This window comes from Phalangium opilio, unplaced genomic scaffold (genome assembly GCF_054372755.1).
Source record: "Phalangium opilio isolate 3A_F unplaced genomic scaffold, DU_Popi_V2 ptg000105l_1, whole genome shotgun sequence".
Taxonomy (NCBI): Eukaryota; Metazoa; Arthropoda; class Arachnida; order Opiliones; family Phalangiidae; genus Phalangium; species Phalangium opilio.
This window is the reverse complement of record NW_028324207.1, coordinates 7034112-7058602: the sequence shown is the minus strand read 5'-3', so window position 1 is coordinate 7058602 and position 24491 is coordinate 7034112. Positions and strand designations below refer to the sequence as shown.

At 36.5% G+C, this 24491-nt stretch overlaps 6 protein-coding genes across 18 annotated transcripts in view; 3 read left to right on the top strand and 3 right to left on the bottom strand.

The window, feature by feature from the left end:
* Positions 1-24491, top strand: part of LOC149629046 (dimethylglycine dehydrogenase, mitochondrial-like) — a 75439-nt gene that overhangs the window by 28421 nt on the left and 22527 nt on the right. The gene's annotated exons all lie outside the window — the stretch shown is intronic.
* Positions 472-3795, top strand: LOC149629050 (uncharacterized). Of its 5 annotated transcripts, none has more exons than XM_089851405.1 (8): positions 472-1064; positions 1152-1204; positions 1279-1504; positions 1563-1737; positions 1857-2232; positions 2290-2454; positions 2679-2865; positions 2920-3795. In XM_089851405.1, the coding sequence occupies exons 1-8, from the start codon at positions 878-880 to the stop codon at positions 3693-3695; spliced, it is 2145 nt and encodes a 714-aa protein (XP_089707531.1). In that variant the 5' UTR covers positions 472-877; the 3' UTR covers positions 3696-3795. The 5 variants fall into 5 exon arrangements, with proteins under 5 accessions (XP_089707531.1, XP_089707530.1, XP_089707532.1 ...); XM_089851404.1 differs by having other exon boundaries at positions 472-1204; positions 2679-2718; positions 2782-2865; XM_089851406.1 differs by having other exon boundaries at positions 472-1204; positions 2920-3419; positions 3496-3654.
* Positions 3706-4590, bottom strand: LOC149629049 (P2X purinoceptor 7-like). The gene is made up of 3 exons (XM_089851407.1): positions 4281-4590; positions 3963-4187; positions 3706-3902 (listed from the first exon to the last, which is right to left on the bottom strand). The coding sequence occupies exons 1-3, from the start codon at positions 4538-4540 to the stop codon at positions 3746-3748; spliced, it is 642 nt and encodes a 213-aa protein (XP_089707533.1). The 5' UTR covers positions 4541-4590; the 3' UTR covers positions 3706-3745.
* On the bottom strand, positions 7076-15957 carry LOC149629048 (uncharacterized). Its single transcript, XM_089852027.1, has 4 exons — positions 15782-15957; positions 15003-15095; positions 10365-10556; positions 7076-7234 (listed from the first exon to the last, which is right to left on the bottom strand). Exons 1-4 carry the CDS (start codon positions 15836-15838, stop codon positions 7076-7078), a joined length of 501 nt encoding a protein of 166 aa, XP_089708153.1. The 5' UTR covers positions 15839-15957.
* LOC149629045 (uncharacterized) overlaps positions 11073-24491 on the top strand; it is a 55756-nt gene continuing 42337 nt past the window's right edge. The window contains exons 1-5 of one of the 8 annotated variants that reach the window (XM_089851427.1): positions 11073-11441; positions 11552-11647; positions 11933-12123; positions 12191-12293; positions 12360-12597. The gene's annotated coding sequence lies outside the window, so the exon portion shown is untranslated. The other 7 variants (XM_089851425.1, XM_089851428.1, XM_089851426.1 and 4 more) reach the window with 7 other exon arrangements.
* Positions 19235-23258, bottom strand: LOC149629047 (uncharacterized). Of its 2 annotated transcripts, XM_089851422.1 has the most exons (4): positions 22975-23258; positions 22725-22919; positions 21459-21721; positions 19235-20856 (listed from the first exon to the last, which is right to left on the bottom strand). In XM_089851422.1, the coding sequence occupies exons 1-4, from the start codon at positions 22984-22986 to the stop codon at positions 20613-20615; spliced, it is 714 nt and encodes a 237-aa protein (XP_089707548.1). In that variant the 5' UTR covers positions 22987-23258; the 3' UTR covers positions 19235-20612. The 2 variants fall into 2 exon arrangements, with proteins under 2 accessions (XP_089707548.1, XP_089707547.1); XM_089851421.1 differs by having other exon boundaries at positions 22725-22983.

The window sequence follows — 24491 nt, the reverse complement described above, 5'->3', positions numbered from 1 at the left end:
CAAATTTGCTGTTAAATATAAATAATGCCAAGCTCTTTCCGCAATTTGTTGGCAGGGTGTTCCAAAAAGTATCTTAATTTTAATAAAAAGAGAGTAATGTGATTTTAAATGGTGCTTGTAGCAGTTGCAAAAAAAGTGCTTCTCGCAATGAAAGTAATTCTAGTCCAATCACGTAATTAGTATTAATTTTTGTAAAAATGTAAGAAAGTAACAAGACACGTAAGTTGAAATTCTAATCTTTCTATAAGAAAGCACTTTCCTAGATTATTCAGGTTGCGTAACCATTTCACCAACAAACCCCATCACATTAAAATACCAAGTTTACTTCACTGTTTCCTAACAATGTCTTACAGCAACACAACTACAACATTATTACAATTTTTAATCGTTATGCAAGTTACTTAACAATTTTTTTAATAACACATGAATATTAAACATTACTACAATTATTAATCATTATGCAAGTTACTTAAAGGGGGAGGTGCAGAAAATTAAATTTAATTGAAACCTATTTTTTTTGGTGAGGAATGATGTAAAACGTGCTCATACAAAATTTCACTTAAAAATATTCAGTCGTTTTTTCACAATAAGAAATACAAAACACCGTTTTTACACTAAAAATTCCCGGCGAAATTCAAATTTTCAATTTAGGGGCGTGGCTTAAAACTATTTCTGGCGCGTAAAAAAGCAAATGTTTCGCCCTCTCGAGAGCGCGAGCGCTCGCGATCGGCAGGCCGGGTCTTACCGTCTTCGTCTTCGGTAGTATAGAGGTTTTAGGCGCGCCATAACCGTATGCACGGAGATTTATTTTATAAATTTCGCGGTTGTTACCGTATTTTTTACAAACTAGCACTTTTCTTATCAAATCCGAACTGCAATGCCTAATACTAAGAATTGTGTTGTTGTGGGCTGTAATAGCAGCAGTGAGAACAAAGATGGTACTTTCGGTTTTCACGCGTTTCCAGAGGATGAAGCCTTGCGCCAACAATGGATTTTAGCAACAAATAAGTCAGCTGGTTGGACACCTGGCAAAAATTCCCTAATTTGCTCAAAACATTTTCAAAGTAATGACTTTAGCAAGAAGGCAGAAAAACGATTCCGTTTGAATAAAAATGTGATTCCATGTAATGTTGGCGCCACTTCATCTTCAGATAGTGCAATCTCAGGGGAGCCGTTTGGGCTTGTAAAAAGGCCAAGAGTTGAGGTGAGAATTCTTACGTGGAAATTGTACATACAGTACAGTGTATGTATCACCTAATTAATGATAGCTTGTCATAGGAGGCAACATGCGAAATTTCCCAAGTAGAATCATCACTCAATGATACTGTGCATGATAACGTTAGCAATGTTACCGAGGAACCACATATTGAAGGTAATATTAGCCAAGGTGTTCAGACTGAATTTGCCGTAAAAAATAAAGGTTGCCAAGTAAATTTAAAGCGAAAAGGCTGTCATGTAACAACACAAACATTAAAATATGGAGGATTGATGTTGAAAAGTAAAGGTGAGTAGTTTTACGCAAATGTGTAAGTTGGGACTCATTACGTCTACACCTATTATAGCATGTCAAACATTTATAATAAAAACTACAAGTGATGTGGCAACTCAAACAAATTTCGCACCCACTCACCAATCTACTCCACTTGAAAGTGAAGTAGATTCTGCTGAATCCCAACCAAATCCCAATTTCGATGCAGATTACATTCCTTCTGAGATGAATCAAGACTCATTGAATGAGTATGTAATAATCATTAGGGTTTCAACCGTAGAATTAAGCGGGCGAAGTCATAAATAGTTATGCATATATGTTGGTCTTTACCCTTATTTTTTACTAATTCATTATGCTATATTTTTAGTGTTGAATTTAGTACGGAGTCTCATCCAGCTAACGAAAGGAAATTCATAGTATTTGAATCTTGTCTGCTACAGTTGTTCAAGCTATGTTTTATATGCCTATCACCATGCTCGTTATTTGTTAGAGTGAAAGGTACCCTAGTAAGGGTTACCGCTACTTGTATACGTTCTGACTGTGGGCATGTTTTTAACTGGACAAATGAAGATAGCTCAAACAAAAGAATACTCGGAAATATATTATTATCAGCAGCCATACTCTTCACGGGATCTTGCAGTACGAAAATTTTGAGGCTTTTATCGTTTGTTGGTATTCAAGCTTTTAGTCCAAGCACGTACTTCAGAATTCAAAAAGCATATTTATTCCCCGCAGTTGAACGAGTAAGTTGGCAAAAGTTTTAATTTGTAGCATAATGTTGAATGCTCAAACATTTTTAGGTTTGGAAAACTGAACAGGAAAAAATGTTTCGTGATCTGCTGGGTCAACCTCTAATAATTGCTGCTGATGGAAGGTCGGATTCACCTGGATTTAGTGCTAAATATGGAAGTTACAGCTTTCAAGACACCAAGCACAATAAAATTATACACTTTGAACTGGTTCAAGTAGGTTTTCCATTTTTATCACTAATCAGGTTTGAGTAGATTCGGAATTATCTCATGGCCATAGGCCTAGATTTTGGGAAAACAAATATACCATTTGAAAATATCATTTCAAAATCTACCTTTTCGGACGACCCCCAAAACCTCCCATGCTGTATATCACACCGATCTTCTATAAATTTTATCTTTGAGGATTAAAAATTAAATCTAAAATCTATATTTTTTAGTCAAACGAGGTTGGGGGAAGTGGATACATGGAAAAAGAAGGTCTAATCCGAGGACTAAAGTTTTTGAAAGAGAAAAATTTAAATGTGACAATTTTGGTGACAGATCGTCACAGAGCAATAAGGGCTTATTTACGGGATCACCGTTCAGATATCAAGCACTACTTTGACACCTGGCACGTGGCTAAAGGTACAATATGATGAATTAAAGAGTTCACATATAAATCCTGTTAAAAATTTTCAGGTTTTGGAAATCAATTAAAAGAACTTGGAAAAAGAAAAAAATACGCTATTCTTAGAGAATGGATTGCTAGTATAAAAAACCATATATACTGGTTGGTGAAACAGAGCAAAGGGGATTTGAAATTAATGGAAGCTATTTGGATGTCCATGCTCAACCACGTCGCGGATAAACACAGTGGTCACGAGGAACCCTTCAATGCTTGTTTGCATGGAGATCTAAGTGAAGAAAGACCAAGGAAATGGTTAGTTCAAGACAGCCCGGCATACGTAGAGTTGGAAAAAAAAGCTCGAAAACTTCTACCAGACATTCGCCAGTTATCACCTTACGAGCAGACTTCTTCCATAGAAGTATACCACAGTGTTGTGAATCATTTTGCTCCAAAATCAACACATTTCTCTCATCGAGGTATGAATAGCAGGTTGGTTTTGGCTGTTATGCACTACAACGAAAACAGTCAAAAACCACAAGCTGTGACAAAATCTGGAAATCTCCGATGGCAGGTTGTTTATCCAAAAGCAAAAGGTGGAGAACACTCATTGAAAGCCATTAAAGTTGCTAGTACTTTTGAATATGTAGAAACTCTCATGAAAGCAGTGTTTTCTGAAATGGAAACTGTATCTAGTTATCACGGTGCTGCTTCCAGGGAAAACTATGCGAAATTTCCAACTCTCGCAGCTTCGTGCACCAGGGTGTCGAAAGAAGAGGCTGTGAATAATTTCAGATCCCGATATGGAAACCGAGAGGATGAAATGTTAGATTTATCCAAAGAAAACTAACCCGATCAAATTTTTTTATGTTTATAAAAGACCATTTAATGTTTTAAGAATTAGTAACGGGGATATTTAAATCCACAATAAATTTCAGATGGAAATGTTGACTTAATTTTTTCCCTAACACAACTGGGGAGAGGTCTCCTGATATTTTTCCCAAGTTTATGCCATACCCAGCGAACAAATTGGCGATAAGCAACATAACGGTACTTTCTAAAAAAACGAAAGTTTCAGTTAGAATCACTTCTTAGAAACTTCTACGTATTTACTCACTTATGTATATCTTCTACCTCCGGGTTTCTTGCATTTCTATGACGGCTGCAATAGTGGTAATAGGCAACTTCTAAAGCATCCATATTGAGGCAAATATTGTGAAAAGCCCCATTCCTTGTAACGCAACATGTTTCTGGTTGTATTTTAGCAGCCACCAATTCGTAATCCCAACAACATTTACTTTCTGCTTCCGTTGCCATGACTACACAGTTTTCACATTGACACCTTACATTTCATTTATTTATTCAGATAAATTCATATATTGTAACCCCCTCCGTAACAACTCCCCCTCCGTAACACTCCGAACAAAATTCTTACCAATCACTGTTTCCTAAACGTTCGTTTTCTGGTCCATTCCCTCCCTCTACACTACTGTCATTACTTGAGCCTTGGCTAGAGTTTTCCGAATCAGAGCTTTCTAAGGGTTCAAATTGATAAGGCAAAATGCCTTTAATCCGATGGGCATCGCTAATATTCACATTTCTTTCCGTATCACTGTCAAAATCCTCATCTTCTTCCGATATATTCGAATTATCTTCCGACGTACTCGATGATTCGTAATACGAAACATTCGCCATTTTTTCGGAGAAAAAAAAACGCTTCGCAGTTCGCACCCGTGACCCGTCAACGCCCAGTCGCCCTCTGTAGTCACGCGCTCAAGGCAATAAGCGCGGGAAATCGGAACGAGAATCTCCATTGTCTCTAATCGCTGGCGCGTGGGGGGGGGCCTCTATTTAAAATAGAGGCCCCCAGAAATTTGTCAGACTTTAAATTTTGCCAATTTTGGTTTTTGCAATTTTGCGACTATAAAACGTATTCTGAATGTACTAAAAGTATATATTTTCTTGGATAATTTTTTCTGCTCTACCTTTTAGGCACAAAATCTCAGTTTTTTTGATTTTGCTGCTTGTCACCCTTTAACAATATTTTAATAACACATGTATATTAAACATTACTACAATTTGATAATCATTATGCAGGTTACTTAAAAAATTTTTTAATAACACATGAATATTAAACATTACTACAATTATTAATCATTATGCAAGTTACTTAACAAATTTTTAATAACACATGTATATTAAACATTACTACAATTTGTTAATCATTATGCAGGTTACTTAAAAAATTTTTTAATAACACATGAATATTAAACATTACTACAATTATTAATCATTATGCAAGTTACTTAACATTATTTTAATAACACATGTATATTAAACATTACTACAATTATTAATCATTATGCAAGAATACTTCACCATTTATTCTTTAACACATGAATATTTATCATAAGTTTAATTTGAAATTATTAATTTAGGATACCTAAGCATTTTTCCAGTAAAGCATCAGTCACTTTTATTGTAGACGCAAAATGTGCCCTTACGTTACGTCACTTTGAAATTCTGTCCAACCATCGGCGTATTTTGAGCGCGCGGGCAAATCCCAATAAGACAAGATAATAACTAAATAAACACTCTTTAACATAATTATTCTCAACAAAAATAAGAAAGACACCAGTTTGAACTTTTTTCTGCCATAGAAACTTGCTTTAAAACCTAGCAAACGTATAGTTATCTAGTTACGTTGGCCAGAGTTGGCCTAATTTTGAAAATTATCCCATACAAAATGCATGTCAAAATTTTGAAACTTTTCTAAAGGCCTGTTTTTTATAAACCTGAAAAGCGCCCTTACCAAGTTAACTTTTTATAACACAAAGCTTCACAAGGATATCTTGAAATTCTAATTAAGTGCTTGGAGCCTTGGATTGTATTTCTTTGAATTATTTTCAAACAGTCAAAGCAGGCAATATTTATGCTTGTTACACGCTAGTCGTTTACTTAAATATGTACTCGAATTTCATCAAAACGTTATGTTAGTTACATTGGAAAAATGGTTCCTCGAGTGCTACGTAATTGATAATGGAACATTGTCAGAAACTCGTACGCGGCCACGACAGAAGCGACTGTTATCATTACTGCCCAGATTGTAAATGCCATTCGAATTTCCATCCAGGTGATAGCGTGAACTTCATTTTCGGAGGCTCGTTCCTTAGAAGCTAATCCTCCATCAATGGAGCGAAGCATGGGAGTTTCTTGACTAGTTTCCGCGAAAGAACGCAGTCTAATAAACATAATATTGTTGTGTTGTAATTACATGTTTATGTTCAATGTTATAGTTCTAAAAAACTAACCTTCTGTTTATGATCCTGAGTGCTTCTGGTGGTAGAGTGTTATATGTGATATATACGAGGGGTTCGCATAAATACTCAGCCGAGCCAAGATGAAGCCGGTTTTTGTACTTTTTGTATTCTGGGAAATACTGCTCATCAAGTAACATCATGCCTGTTATTTCCGTAAACACAACATATGGCTCTGTGAGGAGATTTCCTGTCCTGGTCCCTAATCTTTTATTTTTTTCAATAAAGTTGCAGAGATCGATTATGTCAGTATTGTACTGAAAAAATTTAAAGTTCACGACACATTAGCTTTGATTTGCAATCTGCAAACGCGGTCCCCTGGGAGGAGTAACAACAGACACGCATCCAGAAACGTCGAAAACAGAACCTCTCCAGTTGGAGAGGTGAAAATAGCTTTTAGAATATAAGTAAATAAAATACACCATACCGTTTGACAAACGGGGTTTCTTGTTAAGCCTGTATATTGTGGGCCCCCCCTAACGTTTGGAACTCTCATGAAGTCTGCTACCGTGTTGACGTTTTGAATTTTCTGAACGGAGTAATTGGCTTTCATGAAACTGTTGAATAAGTTGATGAGAATCACAGTTGTTAAGAGAAAAAGCCCCACACTAATGCGAACTGCCTGAGACGCCGGAATGTCAAATCCTAGTTGAACAAAGTCAAACATATTGACGTACCATATTAAACACAACGATCTCAACACCTGGAAGCGATGCAGTTGGAGAATCAGAATAGAGTGTGAGACTTGAAAGGTCTTAGAATGATAAACAATGCTCTTAGATCCTACAGCTATCTGTGATCGACCACGTTATCATTCGTGCACATCATACTGTGCAATGAAGTGTTCAAGAAAAAATAAAGTAACCAAATGTGCTGTAATACCAACTCGCCATGCCACTTTCTCAAACCGACTCTAAAGGAGACGTTTACCTTTTCCTAATATGGCTCCGTAGTACAGAAACACTTTGTTTAAAGCGAAAGGTACAATAAAATTACGAATTCCATTTATCCGTCGTTGAATTATCTCAACCAGGGTTAAGAAGGCAAACGAAAAAATCAACCCGATCCAAACCTGACAAAATTTAAAAAAACAAGTTGGGAAACCAAAATAAACCTCTCCGAGTCGATACGAAGTTACTTTCCAAACACAGGTCCACCATGGACGAACCAATACTGAAGGACGGATGGCCGAGGGAGAAAGTTGAAATATACTTGTTAATTCGCCTTCTAGCGGCAGATAGTAGCAAACCGTATAGTGGGGGAATCAACGTTCTAACGAGGGAAGCAGCTAACGTCTTATTTTGTCTAGATGGCGCTAGCGTTTTCCGGGATTTGACTCCTCATTTTCATAACCCCCTCCATTTTGGGGCTGAAAAGGGGGAAGTAAGCTTTACATTGGTTGTTTAGTCGCCAAGTTATGGGGGCAGTAATGGGCTGCCATTGGTTCTTCAGTATTACTTCGTCCATGGGTCCTCCTGCCAATGAGAAAAACCGGAAATTGGCGGGATAATGAGAAGGTCATTTGTAAAGATTTAATCGTTTAACATAATTCTAATGAAGACCTAATATCTATCACTTGAGTGTGTATTTAACTTTCGGCTCAAGTGCTCTGAACCGTTAACACCTCTTGTAAGAGGACACGAAACAAGGTCAATTCTGGTTTAAATCTAGGGTCTCTTATTTCATAAGCCTAATCGCTTCAACACTTATGGAGAGACAAAGTATTAGAATCCATATGAAGTAGTGAAATTAAAAGTTGCGTTTACACTATATATAAATGTAGAAAAGCTGAATTAAAAAGTAAACACCAAATTTGAAATGTTAATATCAAAACATGTTCTTGGAATATTGAGATGAAACAGAGCTTTATAGCTACAGAACTACTAAAAGAATCGTAATGCCGAAAAATATTTAAAATATTTCCATTTAATATTCTGCAAAAAGGAAATGTTATCGTTTTGTAAGAGATCTTATCATCCTACTCGCTTTATATTAACTTTGATATGCGTGTAGTGTTTCGATTCGGATGCAATCTTCATTACTCGTTCTATATAAACTCTCACTTATGTCATTACATAGAAATAAGTTTATCTTAAATAATTAATTAAATATAATTATTTTTAATTATTTTAATCGCCAGTAAATAACTTTAAAAATAGTTAAATCGTTTAAAATAAAGTTGTTCCTATTATCTTTCGAAACTTTGCTAATATTGACGTTTAAAGTGAAGGACTGAAGGGTACCCCTCTTGCCCGCTTTTTTAAAATTTTGGGATATATATACGATTCGTTTCCATTATAACAAAAGGAGATGATCTAAAAGGACATAGCTTTCCAGCCTAGGAATGAAGGTATTGTGTGTCAGGTTCTCTCTAACGAACGTCTCATCTCGAGTGTTCCTAAAACTAGATATCCCAAGGCTAGGCCGAAAGTATTTACTGTAGAGTAAATGGTAGTTGAACACCCAAAGTTTTTCTCTCCTAACATTTTTTCTCGGCGCCAACTAACATCAGCCGCGGAAAGCTGGGTCTCACTAAAAAATTCCACCCCCCTTAAAAAATGTACGAAACTTCAATTTTTGGATTGGAGGTTGGGTCCGCTTGTGGTGAGTTATTCAGCCAATTGAGAGACGGATATCTTATAAGACGATCGGAGTTTACGTTATGGCGGAGCAAGTTACGAATAACGAATCGGGTGTAAATGTATTAATTTAGAAATGGATAAAAGGCTCTCAAAACAAACTCAGAGTATTTCCGTGCCAGAAAAATATAATTCCGTCGGCTTTCTTTAAAAACGTTTGCACTCCTCACGATACACCGTTGCCATAAAAAACGCAAACACCGTGCACTTGGATGAACCCTCCATGCTTGAACTTACTCGGATAAAAAATTAACCCCGCCTGTTTTACTTCACTCTCCACCGCTGTGGAGCGCTGCTTCAAAAGCTAGTTCTCGGTCGTGGCCGATATTTTAGAAATTTTATCTCTCCATTCACGCGAGCTCCGTTGGGAACTTTAAAAATCTTAACGTCAGAACTTTCAGACACAGAGGCTGCGGCAAAAAATCTTACATAGGAACTTGGTGTAAGATTATTCTACTTGTGATTATAATAATAGATAAAAAACGCATTCGCGTGAACTGATGGTGGAAACCCTGCCATTGGGAGGCTAGACGTTTCTCGTAGCCCTAGCCGCTCGCCGCGTATTTCTTGAATCCAAACGATGACGAAGGAAAAGAAGCCAGAATGTACTGACTGGCGTCCATGTGGAATGGACCAAGACCTAAAGATGGTGGTGCATAGAAGCTGGTGGCAGGGTGAAATTGACGAAGAACACAAAATGGTAGTGCTTGGAAGCCAGCAAGTACAGACTAGTGTCCATGTGGAGTGGACGAAAACCAAAACTGGTGGTGTGGGAACTCAAGTAGAATATCCAGCGGAGACAAACACAATTTTCCAAATTTTCGTAAACTGTCAATGCAGTCCGGGAATTGGGAACACGTTTGCTCCGATACGAAAACTGCGAACGCGGTCACGTGGGGTGTGACAGACAGACACACCCACACGTCCATGTAATACCTCTCCGCGACTACGTCACTCGGAGAGGTAAAAAGAGAAGGATGATTTAACTTAACGATAAAGACAATTTCGACGAAAGTAAACTTTACTATGTAACTTGCAATTATTTTGTTTAAAATTTAGTTTAGTTTCTGGTATTCAGGGTTGTTGATTTTTTTGTTTTTTTTTTCAAAAAAATAAAAAAAATCGATTTTTTTTATTTAAATCGGATTTTTTTGATTTTAATTGATTTATTGATCTCACCACAAGCGGACCCAACCTCCAATCCAAAAATTGAAGTTTCGTACATTTTTTAAGGGGGGTGGAATTTTTTAGTGAGACCCAGCTTTCCGCGGCTGATGTTAGTTGGCGCCGAGAAAAAATGTTAGGAGAGAAAAACTTTGGGTGTTCAACTACCATTTACTCTACAGTAAATACTTTCGGCCTAGCCTTGGGATATCTAGTTTTAGGAACACTCGAGATGAGACGTTCGTTAGAGAGAACCTGACACACAATACCTTCATTCCTAGGCTGGAAAGCTATGTCCTTTTAGATCATCTCCTTTTGATCAAACTGATTTAAATCAAACAACCCTGCTGGTATTACAGTGAAAATATTTTTGATTGAGGTTTCGAACACGATTCTTACTCCTTTAGAGAAGATGCTTATGTCGTTGAAGCTTCCTATTGAACCCGTGCTATACGTGATGTTTTTATCCGAGATGAATCTATGGCAAGAATGCATGAACTCTACTGTTGGTTTAATTTTTTCAAATAGAGACTTATTGTGTGGTGGCACACGATACGTTACTGGATTTATTTCCATTTGACGCATCTGCAACTGTTTATATATTGTTTAATGAATTAATTAAAATTAGCTCAATATAAAATTTCTATGTATATCATGTAAGCGAATTCTTATACGCCTTTTAATTTTTCTAAAAACTTTAACTTGTAATAAGTTTAAAACCATCTGTTTGAAACGAATCTATGTAGCCTTTCTTCTCTAGCGCGATAAATAAAACTAGCTAAGCTGGGAACGAGAACTGAATTTTTAGCTTCTATTCTGAGAGAGCGGTTGCTCTCTTAGATAAGACCTCATACTGCGTTTAATGTATAAGGGTGGTTTTTTGATTCGATGTAACTTTTTTCCTATCATGGTTACTGCTTTGAAAAAATTCCACTGAACTAAAATTCGGACCCTTAATATGTGGTTAAAATTTCAAAGAGATCCCTCTATTAGTTTTCTTCATAGAAAATAAAGTTGCTAAGGGTGGTTTTCATTTCCATAAAAAAGTTAAGACATTTTGGCAAAAAAAGGGAAATTTTCCCATAGGAATAACATGGGAAATGGCCAAATTGACTCGAGCATTTTTTGAAGACTATTTATTCGATAGGTCTGAAAATGGTTTTAAATGAAAGGTTGAACATTTTTCTGGTGCCTTTCGAAGTTTTATTGAAAACAATTAATATTAAGTATTACTTTTTGTATTTTAAGCACATACTTAAACTTACGACCTTTTATTCTGTTGGACTTACGTGGTTTAATCCTAGCTAAAATCATAGAGAAACGTACTGTTGGACTTACGCTGTTTTACCGCTAATAGAGCGACTGAGCGAAGATTTTTGTTTAGACAACGCGTGTGGCTATGCCGAGCTTAAGGCGAATTTTTTAACTTTTCACATAAAAGAAGGGGTTAATTCGTCTTCATTTTATTTTAATTTCGTAAGTTAAACCTTATTATAATTTAATACAAAAGAATTTAAATTTAGGATTTAGCCGATAATTTTTAAATTGACTGATTTCACTAAGCCTCGGTCAAAATTTAAATACAGCTGATTGTATGTAGAGACTAGAGACCAATTGGCCGTGTAGCGTACGTTTTAAGGTGTTTCACCTGGTGCCATCGGCCCACGATAGCCGCTAATTAGGTAATTTGTTTAAATTAAATCAATTTTTGTTGTTTAAAGTAGATTAATGCAAAAGACGCACAAGGGTTCGTTCCCTGGTTTTTGACTGTTGCCACCAGCCAACAGTTACCGCTACGAACATACCGTTTTTACTGGTAAAATAAATGATAGATTCAATCACACTATCACTAAACCCTGTCACCAAATCATACAATATTTTTAAATGACGCTTTTCCAATAATTCTTATACGTTAACAATTTAAATTTTAATTATTTAGTGCTTATTCTAACATAACCTCAAAACAGTAAACAATGGCCATTTTTCCAACGATAACTGTGCAGATTATATTTGGTGCCACCGATAACCACTATGTAGATCATTTTATTGGTTTAAATTAATGGTAATATAATTGAATAATTAAATCACACGATCACTAAACCCTGTCAACAAACCAACCAATGTTTTTTATCCCGGCTCTTGCAATCATTTTTATTAGGTAACAGTTGCGTTTTTAAGTACTATTTATAACCGCTATTTGGAATAAACCTTTTTGTTTAAATTAGATACATTTTTGATGTGTAAAGTAGATTAATTCAAACTACGCAGAAGAGTTCATTCCCTGGTTTCTAGACAAGGGTTACCGCTACGAAGATATGTTTTTTGCTGGTAAAATAAATGATAGATTCAATTCAATCACTAATCCCTGTCTCCAAATCAATATTTTTAATTCAGGCTCTTCCAAGCGCGAAATTACAAATTACAGTGTGTTAATTAATTAATATAAATTTTGGATAAATATGTAACACACTATCATTATTAAATTTCTGAAGAGAGGAAAAAAGGTTGAAATTAATTTTTTTAAATTTAAAAAGCAAATTTGGCTCGGAAAAAACCCAGCGCCAGAAGCCTGGCTTATAAAATTTTCACAAGATGATTCGTTCAAGAATGTCTAGAATTAAGTCGCATAGAAGTAATGAATATTTCACCTAAGTCAGCTGACTTGGCCAGGCAGGGCATAGCCCACTCGATCCATGCTCACGGACGCTGCTCTGCATCTTGCGTAGTGTTACGCGTGATCGAGTGGGCTATGGGCAGGGTAAACAAATACGGGGCTGCCAGGCTGTCTCTTACACAATAATGATACAGGGCAAATGACTAGTTTAAAAATAAAACCATGGGACCACAAAGAAAATGCAAAGGTAACCAGAGTCCAGACATTAACTCAAAAAGTTTAATTGTTCAATTCCTAAGTTTAGCAGACGACGTGGTCAAATATTATTATATAGCGCGAGCAGCTTGCGTCCATGAGCGCGGATCGAGTGGGCTATGCTTGCAGGAAGAAACTTTGTCTCAGTTACACCAAAGAGAATATAGGGGAGGAGTTGAAGATCCCCCGCTCCACAAGGCTAAATTACATTGTTGCCCCTAAATTATACTAGTGGTACGAGGGAGTTTCCGGCTCAGTCGCGCCACCTACGATACCGTTAAATGTCTCAAACGGAAATGCCTCGGTACTGCGCATTGAAGATGCGCGGTAGAAAAGAGCAACAAGCAATGCGCGGTAGAAAAGAGCAACAAGATTTTCCCCTCTTTCCACTCCTCCCCTATATTCTCTTTGGTTACACCTTGTATTGGAAACCCCCATACCTATAGCGTTGCCTGTGTACCCCCACCTACGGCACCGTAGTCCTCCCAGCATCCTCAGCGGTTAGGTAGGGTCGTACTGGATGAAATTGTAAAGGGCGCCCCCTCTATCTTAAAATTAGAAGCTAGCTCTCATACAAATAAAATGGCGCTACGCGGCAGCACTTAGCAATCGCCTACCGAAGGGTAGGGGCGTGCGCGAGGTACATTGGGAGAGATACGGTGCCGCAGGTCGCCCATCATCATTTGCAATCCATCTCAATTCCCTTATCCCTGGTTACACTGCTACAACGAAAACCAAATACCAGCAACATAAGTCCAAGCCAGTCATCTGAAAGACTCAAAACGATGACTCTGATTCTTCTGAATTTGAAATATCAGTAGAAATGTTTCTAGATAATCCTCAGAGTTATTTTAAATATTTTAATGCTCAAAGCCAGGGGATAAGGAAAGGCCAAAATAATTTTATTATGAAAATTTGATGTTTTCAGTAATAAATTAATCTCATTGGTGATAACTGATTAACTGGTACCTGAAAGCATTAGTCACTAACTTGCAATATTAGGTCCCTTATGCTTACGCTCCCCTATATTTATGTTTGTGCTTAGTGCAGATTTTAAAAATGCCACAGTTTCTTAACAATCTTAATTAAAATGAAGACTGAAGGAACAGATATTAATAAAAAATGTCTTCGTGGACAAAGACTTGAAAAAGTAAATGATAAGAAAACAAAATGGAATGACCGAAGCAACAGATATTAAACTTTTTCTTTAAAGACATGATTATAAAACATCAATTATTTGAAAAAAAATACTTATCTTCGTTTTTTTCACCAAAATTACATTTGCCCAAAAATATTGTATCATTAAATTTTCCATTCTTTTCAAAATGGTTCGTGTCAAAGATTTACTATATAACAGAAACATGCGACATCGTTTATATTTACAGCTAGATTTCCAGTGTAGACCATGATAGAAACAGTTCCTATCATGCGTTTTAATACTGGAAACTAAGCCCAATAGTGAAATAAATACGCAGCCCACCATTTGTCGGTGTCCATTTACGTGTTTCGTGTTATACGTTTGCTCTACAATGTGTTCCTCATAGCGAGTTGAAGTCATACCAAACTAATTCAATCACAACTTTTAAAACAGTTCTCACGCACTCAATAATATACCAAAGGTTTTTTGTTAATAATGTCTTTTATCCAGATTTTAATGATTCATTTATAAAACATTTTAAATCATCGACCCAAAAAATGGGACCCAAATTGAATCGTGGTCGAATAAATGCAGGCGCAAAACCAAAGCACCCTTAAGCGACGTTTAAAATGTCAATCATGATGAAAGATAAAATTTCTTCCTTCGGTTGAATTTAGTCGTTTTAAACAACGTTTTGCCTTATAGTTCGAAAAGAGAAACCTTTAAAAATAACCTATATCCATACTCGGATATTTATTCTAATCCTTTTCATTCGAAAACTGTTAATACCACAAAGGATATATAGAATGAATAATCTGTCTTTCGAAAACAATGCAAATATAATTTTGGTGAAAAAAACGAAGATAAGTATTTTTTTTCAAATAATTGATGTTTTATAATCATGTCTTTAAAGAAAAAGTTTAATATCTGTTGCTTCGGTCATTCCATTTTGTTTTCTTATCATTTACTTTTTCAAGTCTTTGTCCACGAAGACATTTTTTATTAATGAAAATAAGGCTTCAGTATTTACCTGTGCAATGCCACTTCGTTTTAATACGAGACGTTTGTTGTTTTCAAAAATATAATTTAATACTGTTCTTTCGTAGGGTAGCATCATTAAATCCTAGAAAATACAACAAATTAGATTAATTAATTTTAGTAGTAGGAATTGAGACCAGAGTAATCTGGGCGCGCGTCAAAGTCCCTGACCCCCCTTCCCAAACAAGGGGTACCCACCCCTTTCATGTCCGTCATTGCTCTGCGCTTTCCTATTGGATCCCGTGGGGATAGGTCATACAGACGCGATTGACGTATTCCGAATAGAGAAAAAAAATCCTCGAGCAAAGTAAACAGAAAATGGAGGCTGCCATTGGTGCTGAAACGGTTAGGGAATGGTTTTTAACTGCCATTAACAAGTTAGTTAAAGGTTTTGAACCTAACTTAATGGATTTTGAATACGTGTCCCTACGTCAAAATAGTTGTATAATTATTTCTAAATCGAATCGAGTGTACTATACTTATGATTTCGTGAGTTCCAAAAACCAAACCAAGGCTTAACGAAAAGGTAAAAGAGATAGATGGTGGAAAATATAGAGTAAAATAAAATATTAAGTCCCGCCTTGGTTTCCAGCCTCCCCCCATCCATGAGGGGGGATTGTCGACTATCACGCGCGCAACGGACGACTTTTTAGGCCTTCTTATAGTAAATTCCTTCTTGGTAATATATCGTATATTTACAGCGATATTATAATATTTTTAGGGACGTTTTAATGAAATCAAGAAAAAAACATGATTGTAATCTTAACTTACCATGTTTTCCAATGTGCTTATGCTCGGTATGGTAATGTTATAAACGACACTTTCCATATTAATAAAAATGTCAGCGACCTGCGCAAGCAGAAATTTTAATGAGACACTCAATTCAAGGGGTGTGCGAATAGCACTTTTTGGGTATGGAACCGGCTACCGAATACCAAAAATTTTCCTTATCAAATACCGAATCGAATAGTTTATTCCAAATGGAATACCGAATAGTTAGGCCTTGCTAAACTTTTTACTAACCTATTAACCGCGAATAGTTAATAATAGTATTCGCGAATAGTTAACCCTAATACTCGCGAATACTAGGCTTAACTATTCGCGATTAATCGGGTAATAACCCTAATATTCGCGAATAGTTAATACAAAGCAAGGAGAAAAAAATTAGATGCTCCTAAATTTCAAAATACCTCTCCTCATTGGTGGCCAAGTATTTCGTAAAATTTTCCTAGGCACTTGCTGGTAATTTTTGATAAGAGACAAATAAAACTGGGATAATATTTTTTAAAATAAAGTGGGTCTCTCGAGTACCAAGGACTGAAATTTATGGTAGTCGAACTTTAACCGAATAATCAGTTCGGTATTCGATATTAGTATCGAATAGTAAAAATGGGCTTATCGAATACCGGATCGAATTATTCGGTGCGGTATTCGATCGAAACGGTTAACCGCATACCTCTACAAATTCATTGCTCGACTACCAGTAATTGAACCGAATATTTCAAACGCTAATGATAACTTACTTTTTCGGGACCGAAACCAAGGGATAAAATTTTATAAATGTCTGCTTCGATGTTAGGCCAAAGTAGATTTGTCCTGCTTTCGCAAGCTTGTATTTGGATTTAGCCTTACAGAACGATCGCCTATATCCACCTTGACTAGACAAAACTACTTTTCACATCTATATGAAGCGTTTATTTACCTCCTAACTCCGCCCATATTTCCATTTTACTTCGGCCCGGGGATCGAACAAGCACGTAGTCGTTTAAGAATCCAATTTTTTCTCCTTATTTGTTGTTGTATAATGATCATCTTTCAGTGAAAGCAATCTTTTGAGAGTGTCAACGCCATTGTTTAAAGGAAATGTCTTCGCTAAATTTTTATATATGCATAAAATAACATCATATTTAAACATGAAGCCAAGTACCCATCGACCATATCAGGGATAGATTTAATTTTAGAAGTAGGAATGGAGAACGGTTAGTATTTACTTCAGTCCGACTTATAGCCCACCCAGTATAGAGCCCCTCCCTCCAACACGTAACGAAAAGTTTAAATTATCTTATTGGCTAACTTAAACTACGTTTTGATGACGTTGCGGACGAGGACGGCGAAAAATATATAATTTCTTTTTACCTCTGTCGCTATGACCCGCCTCTTCTTTCATACCCCTCTGTTCCGTGGAAGGGGTCCGGGACTTTCACGCGCCCAGATTACTCTGTTCTCCATTCCTACTTCTAAAATTAAATCTATCCCTGGTAGTATATTACTGAAAACGTCTATGCCACGTTGTAGTTTCTAGTCATTATTGACTTATTAAAGTCTAGTCTAGTGACACGGTTTAACACAGGCTAAAAAATCATATTTTTTTCAAACCATATCGTCCTGTATAGAAAGCAAATATAGAAATAGTTGAAATTAAGATTCTGTGAGTAAATATCAGAAATCCCACGGAAAAAGGTTTTAATCTGGCAAAATATGTATTGGAACTTCGAACACGTCATGAACAATAGCTCAGGGGCTTGTACTTAATATTGAAGATGGATCCATGGTTCCCATGCCCGATATTCATTTCTTCAAATGCTCCTCTGAGTAATTAAAAAAATTTTTGCGTGCAATATTCCTTTAAAATGTTTGTTATTTAGCTCGGACACAAATGTTTTAAAACTCAAACTGTAATATTTCGTATGACCGCATATCTTTATTTATTTTAGAACATATTACACTCGGTGTTTATACAAGTTTCGTTTTCAAAGTTTATGATGAGTCAATTTCAGAACCTAAGATCTTTGAGGTCTGTTCGCATTTCTTCCAAGTTTAAATTGTCTTCTCTGCAGATATCCGCATTCGGATTTAGTAAAAATCGAGGTGGACTACATTTACACTAAATCCCGAAATCTTTCACACAGTATCACGAAATCTTTGAAGAAATCACGAAATTACGAAATCAAAGAGGAATTTCGAAATCTTTGGTAAGATCGTGAAATCAAGAAGAAATCACGAAATCTTTGGCAAAATCGTGAAATCAAGAAGAAATCACGAAATCTTTGGCAAGATCGTGAAATCAAGAAGAAATCACAAAATATTTGGCAAAATCGTGAAATCAAGAAGAAATCACAAAATATTTGGCAAAATCGTGAAATCAAAGATGAAATCACGAAATCTTTGGCAAAATCGAGAAATCAAGAAAAAATCACGAAATCTTTGGCGAAATCGTGAAATCAGAGAAGAAATCACTATATATTTGGCAAAATAGCGAAATCCCGTACACTTATATTTGGGAATGTCAGAACCCTCGGCTTCTCAACATTATCCTTGCCGTGTATATATTTCTGATAATTTTTCAATAACGTTTTTTTTACCTTGACAACATGCTTTAAAACTTGCCTTTTTTGTGTAGTTGCTATTCACGAATTCGAGCTTATACCAAAGGTCATACACGCCCGAGTTATACCCCTTACAAAAATCTTCTTAAGAGTTCTAAAGGAATTTCTTTGGAACCCTACGGAGCTCTTGGGATTATTTTCTAAAGAAACGATTTCCAAAGACTTCCTTGGAATTTCTTAAAGAATGCCTAAGTCACTAGATTTTACGCTTCTACTCTTACGCCGGTGTTAGTGGACAAGTAAGCCCCACCCCTTTCATATCCGTCATTGCTCTGCGCTTTCCTATTGGATCCCTTGGGGATAGGGCATACAGACGCGATTGACGTATTCCGAATAGAGAAAAAAACCTCGAGCAAAGTAAACAGAAAATGGAGGCTGCCAGCGGTGCTGAAACGGTTAGGGAATGGTTTTTAATTGCCATTAACATGATAGTTAAAGGTTTTGAACCTAACTTAATGGATTTTGAATACGTGTCTCTACGTGAAAATCGTTCGTTCTATAGTTGTTTCTAAATCGAATCAAGTGTACTATACTTGTGATTTCGTGAGTTCCAAAAACCAAACCAAGGCTTAACGAAAAGGTAAAAGAGTTGGATGGTGGAAAATATAGAGTAAAATAAAATATTAAGTCCCGCCTTGGTTTCCAGCCTCCCCCCCCACCCATGAGGGGGATTGTCGACTATCACGCGCGCACCGGACGCCTTTTTAGGCCCTCTTATAGTAAATTCCTTCTTGGTAAGGTATTGAGAATTTAAATGGTGCATAGTTCCAGTCCAATCACGTAATTAGTATTAATTTTTGTGAAAATATAATAAGCTAACAAGACACATAAGTTGAAATTCTAATCTTTATAAGTTTGTACCGTCAATAATTAAAGCACTTTCCTAGATTATTCAGGTTGCGTAACCATTTCACCAATAAGCCCTATCACATTAAAATACTCCACTGTCTTTTAAAAATGTCTTACAGCAACACAACTACAACACTACTACTAAAATCATTATTCATTATGCAAGTTACTTAACATCACATGTATATTAAACATTACTAAGATTATTAATCATTATGCAAGAATATACTTAACCATTTATTCTTTAACATAAGTTTAATTTGTAATTATTAATTTAGGATACCTAAGCATTTTTCCAGTAAAGCATCGATCATTTTTATTGTAGACGCAAAATGTGCGCTTACGTTACGTCACTTTGTTCGAAATTCTGTCCAACCATCGGCGCATTTTCAGCGCGGGGGCAAATCCCAGCAAAATAAGATATAATTCTAAAATCTGAATAATCATACTAAAACTTCACTGTTATAAAAGAAACTTAGAAAGGCACCAATTTGAACTTTGCTCTGTCATAAAAACTTGCTTTAAAACCGAACAAACGTATAGTTATCTAGTTACGTTGGCCAGAGTTGTCTTACTATTGAAAATTTTCCCATAAAAAATGCATGTCAAAATTTTGAAACTTTTGCTCAAAGGCCTGATTTCTTTGTAAACCTGAAAAGCGCCCTTACCAAGTTAACTGTTTATAATGTAAAGCTTCAAAAGGATATTTTGAAATTCTAATTAAGTGCTTGGAGCCTTGGATTGCATTTCTGTGAATTTTTTTCAAACAGTCAACGTAATATTTATGCTTGCTACACGCTAGTCGTTTACTTAAAGGGAATGAGAAGTTTCGTTTGAAAAACCTCCAATTTATATAGCAAAAGATAGAATTAATTTCTGTGAATTCAAAAATATCAAGCTTTTAATTCTTGGATTTCTGGTTATTTGGCAATATGCATTTGAAAACGCTTCGTGTGAAGTTTTTGGAAATCCACTTTTTATGAAAGGCTAAAACGTTTCCCGTAGGCCGACGTCACAGATATATTTTTCACGTCAGATGGTGCCACTCTCTCCGCTATCAGACCCAGAGTTTAGACTGGCGAGAAGCTCGAGACGCCTATAGGAATCCCGCGCTTTTTTTCCCTCACGTCATAGTGATGTCATCAAACGGGCGAACACGCTAAACAAGACAAAATTATTGATATATCGAAACTGAGTTTTCGTGATTTTAAAAATAGAAACTTTGGTTCAATTATATTAAAAACTTGATATTTTGAAAGTAGAGACATGAAAGTGTAATATAATACCACTTTCGTGGAAAAATATGATATGAAATTGTAAACTCGCATTCTCTTTAAATATGTGCTCGAATTTCATCAATACGTTCGTTACATTGGAAAAACGATTCCTCGAGTGCTACGTAATTGATAAGCGAACATTGTCAGAAACTCGAACGCGGCCACGACAGAAGCGACTGTTATCATTACTGCCCAGATTGTAAATGCCATTCGAATTTCCATCCAGGTGATAGCGTGAACTTCAATTTCGGATGCTCGTTCCTTCAAAAGGAATTCTCCATCAATGGAGCGAAGCATGGGAGTTTCTTGACTAGTTTCCATGAATGAACGCAGTCTAATAAATATAATAATAATAATACGAAGGGATTTCCACACTAAGCCTGTGGCTTATTCACAGGTGGGTCCCTTTACAATACATAGAGGGGTGGTGGCTAGCCCCTATGCCACAGCTAACCTACAGCGCCCTATACTAACTATTACCGTTAACCTCTGCAAGTTTTGTTATATAATATTGTTGTGCCATAATTACTTGGTTATGTTTAAAGTTATAGCAGAAGTGAGATGAGACTAGAAGTACTGAGCTAACCAAATTCTTCACTTGGCGAAAGTGAATTAATATTCTTGATAACACACCAACGGTTGGCCCTCTGGTAGCGGTTTCTGAATTTTCCGTCCAAAACGTGAGACGCTCGTGGCGGTAGACGACCGAACTAGATTCAAGCACCCGCTTCGTCCGTGTTCCGCGGCTTTAGGTTGAAGGTAAGGGGGTAGGGAAGGTTTTTGGAACTCGACGAATTTTTTTACTCTCTAGTGTAGGCGCGATGGAAGCGGCATAAAATCCTCAAATTTGTTCACAAGTGCCAGGATCTACTACCAATGCTAGAGCTCTGTACTTCTAGTCTCATCTTACTTCTGCTTATAGTTCTAAAAACTAACCTTCTGTTTATGATCCTGAGAGCTTCTGGTGGTAGAGCGTTATATGTGATATATACGAGCGGTTCGCATAAATACTCTGCCGAGCCAAGATGAAGCTTGTTATTGTACTTTTTGTATTCTGGGAAATTATGCTCATCAAGTAACATCATGCCTGTTATTTCCGCAAACATCACATATGGCTCTGTGAGGAGGTTTCCTGTCCTGGCCCCTATTCTTTGATTTCTTTCAATAAATTCGCAGAGATCGATTATGTCAGTATTGTACTGAAAAAAATTTAAAGTTCAAGTTATTATGTTATTTATCTCACTTCACGAGAGCGAGGCGTGACTTATTCAGCCCACGAAAGCTGGTTCTCTAATAGCGTTTTCCTTTGGGTCCTCGCGGAGCGCTCCCAAGGAGCAATAAAAATGGTAGTAGTAGTTTTCAGCTTCGTCAAAGACTGTTTTTGAAGAATAGGATCTCCTAGTTTTATTCCTCCATGGGAGCGCTCCGCGAGGACCGAAAGGAAAACGCTATAAATGTACCGGAAAATGGGGTAGACCCCTCAATATAGCACGTTTGCTTTTTAAAAAAATAAAAAAAGGAACGACTACGGTCGTTAAATGTTTTAGCCACATCGTAGTATACGATAGGCTCTTAGTTTGACCCGAGCCATAGTAGCTGTAGTAGTATTAGTAGTAGTGGCCGGGGTTGTCGCTTTCGTTATCGTTAGATTTTAGCTTAAAAGGAACTCTATAGCACCTCAAACCACCAATAGGGGTAGTTGAGCTCAGTTAGAGATTTTATTTTAATTAAAATTATTTTTGGCCGCAGCCGGGATTCGAACCCGGGTCGCTCACGCAATAGTAAGACACTCTACTACTGGGCCTTAGAGACTAATTATGAACATCGAGTTTTAATAGTTTAGTTTTACCTCTTCAATAAAACTTTCAGCAATGACCTTCAGCATTCTCAGGGATTTGCAATAGTAACTGACTCGATTAGGAATTAAGTTAATAAAAACATGGCGGACCGCGGACTTCCTCTTCCGAACACGCGTGGTCAAAAATGACGTCACGACTCAAGCTTCTTCCTGATTGGCTCGCGCTGAGCGTTAACGTTTAACGCGGCCGAAACAATAGAAAACTAATATCGCCACACTCAATGGAATTTTGGTCCAGCGTAACTATGTTTTTTTCGGTTGTCGCTTGACGTCGGGCGAAAACGTCGTGATTTACGCCAAGTGAAAACCATGCTTAAAGTATAAGTAAATAAAATACACCATACCGTAAAACAAACGGGGTTTCTTCTTAAGCCTGTATATTGTGGACCCCCCAAAACGTTCGGAACTCTCATGAAGTCTGCTACTGTGTTGACATTTTCAATTTTCTGAGTGGTGTAATTGGCTTTCATGAAACTGCTGAACAAGTTGATGAGAATCACACATATCAAGAGAAAAAGCCCCACGCTAATGCGAACTGCCTGAGACGCCGGAATATCAAATCCTAGTTGAACAAAGTCAAACATATTGACGTACCATATTAGACATAACGATCTCAACACCTAGAAGCGATGCAGTTTGAGAATAGAGTGGGAGTCTTGAAAGGTCTTAGAATGATAAACCATGCTCTTAGCTCCTACAGTTATCTGTGATCGACCACGTTATCGTTCGTGCACATTAAACTGTGCAAAGAAGTGTTCAAGGAAATATTAAGTAACAAAATGTTAGTGGTCGGCATTTGGATAGGATAATATCTGTTTGCATTAATCATAGACTTCCCGTGGATAATTTCAAATTATGGATAAAGATAAAACAATGTAATCATGAATAATTATCTGATTATTATTCATGGATAACTGATTAACCAAAATTCTGTGGATTATCTTGTCCAAACGCCGACCACTACAAAATGTGCTGTAATACCAACTCACCGTGCCACTTTTCCAAACCAACTCTAAAGAAGACGTTTAGGCCTACCTTTTCCTAATATGGCTCCGTAGTACAGAAACACTTTGTTTAAAGCGAAAGGTACGATCAAATTTTGAATTCCATTGATCCGTCGTTGAATTATCTCAACCAAGGTTAAGAAGGCAAACGAAAAAATCAACCCGATCCAAACCTGACAAAATTGAAAAAGAAAAGAGAATGATGTTTTAAGTTTAGTTTCTAGTATTACCGGAGCCTCCGAAATGAACTAGGCCCATGCGTGTCGCGAAGCGAGAATATTTTTTTAACCAATTTAGTTCGCCGTGGTTTTAAGCTTGGGGGCGCTTATATTACCGTAAAATAAACAAAGTTCAACCCCGTGACCCTGTCGACTGCTTAAGTATTTGGGCCAAGGTCGCGGATTGTAAGTATACGTTTATATTACTCTTACTGAATTATTTTAATTAAAATAATTTATTTTGTTGTCATCAATACAGTCTAATCGAAAGATTCAGTAAAAAGTGAATAGCCCCAAAAACATTTACGTTAATTTTAGGATTAAACTTTTCTCAATCATAAAAATTTTATGACTGACCCCTAAAATATCAACGATAATTTAAGGAAGACCCTTTCACAACGGTAATATAAGCGCCATCTCGTACACATATATGGTGAAAATATTTTCCTTAACAAGCTGGATATTTCCCCACAAAAAATTTGACATGCATGGGCCTAGTTCATTTCGGAGGCTCCGGTATTACAGAAAAAATATTTTTGTGTTGAGGTTTCAAACACGATTCTTACTCCTTCAGAGAAAGTGTTTATGTTGTTGAAGCTTCCTATTGAACCCGTGCTATAAGTGGTGTTTTTAGACGAGACGAATCTATGGCAAGAATGCATGAATTCCACAGTTGGTTTTCTTATTTTAAATAGAGACATGTCATAGTATGGTGGCATACGATATTTTACTGGATTTATGTCTATTAGATTCGTCTGAAAATATTTATATATTGTTTAATGCCCCAAAAATTAGCTCAATATAAAATTTCTATGTATATCATGTAAGAGAATTCTTATACACCTTTTAATTTCTCTAAAACCTTTAATCTGTGTCTATATAAATCAAA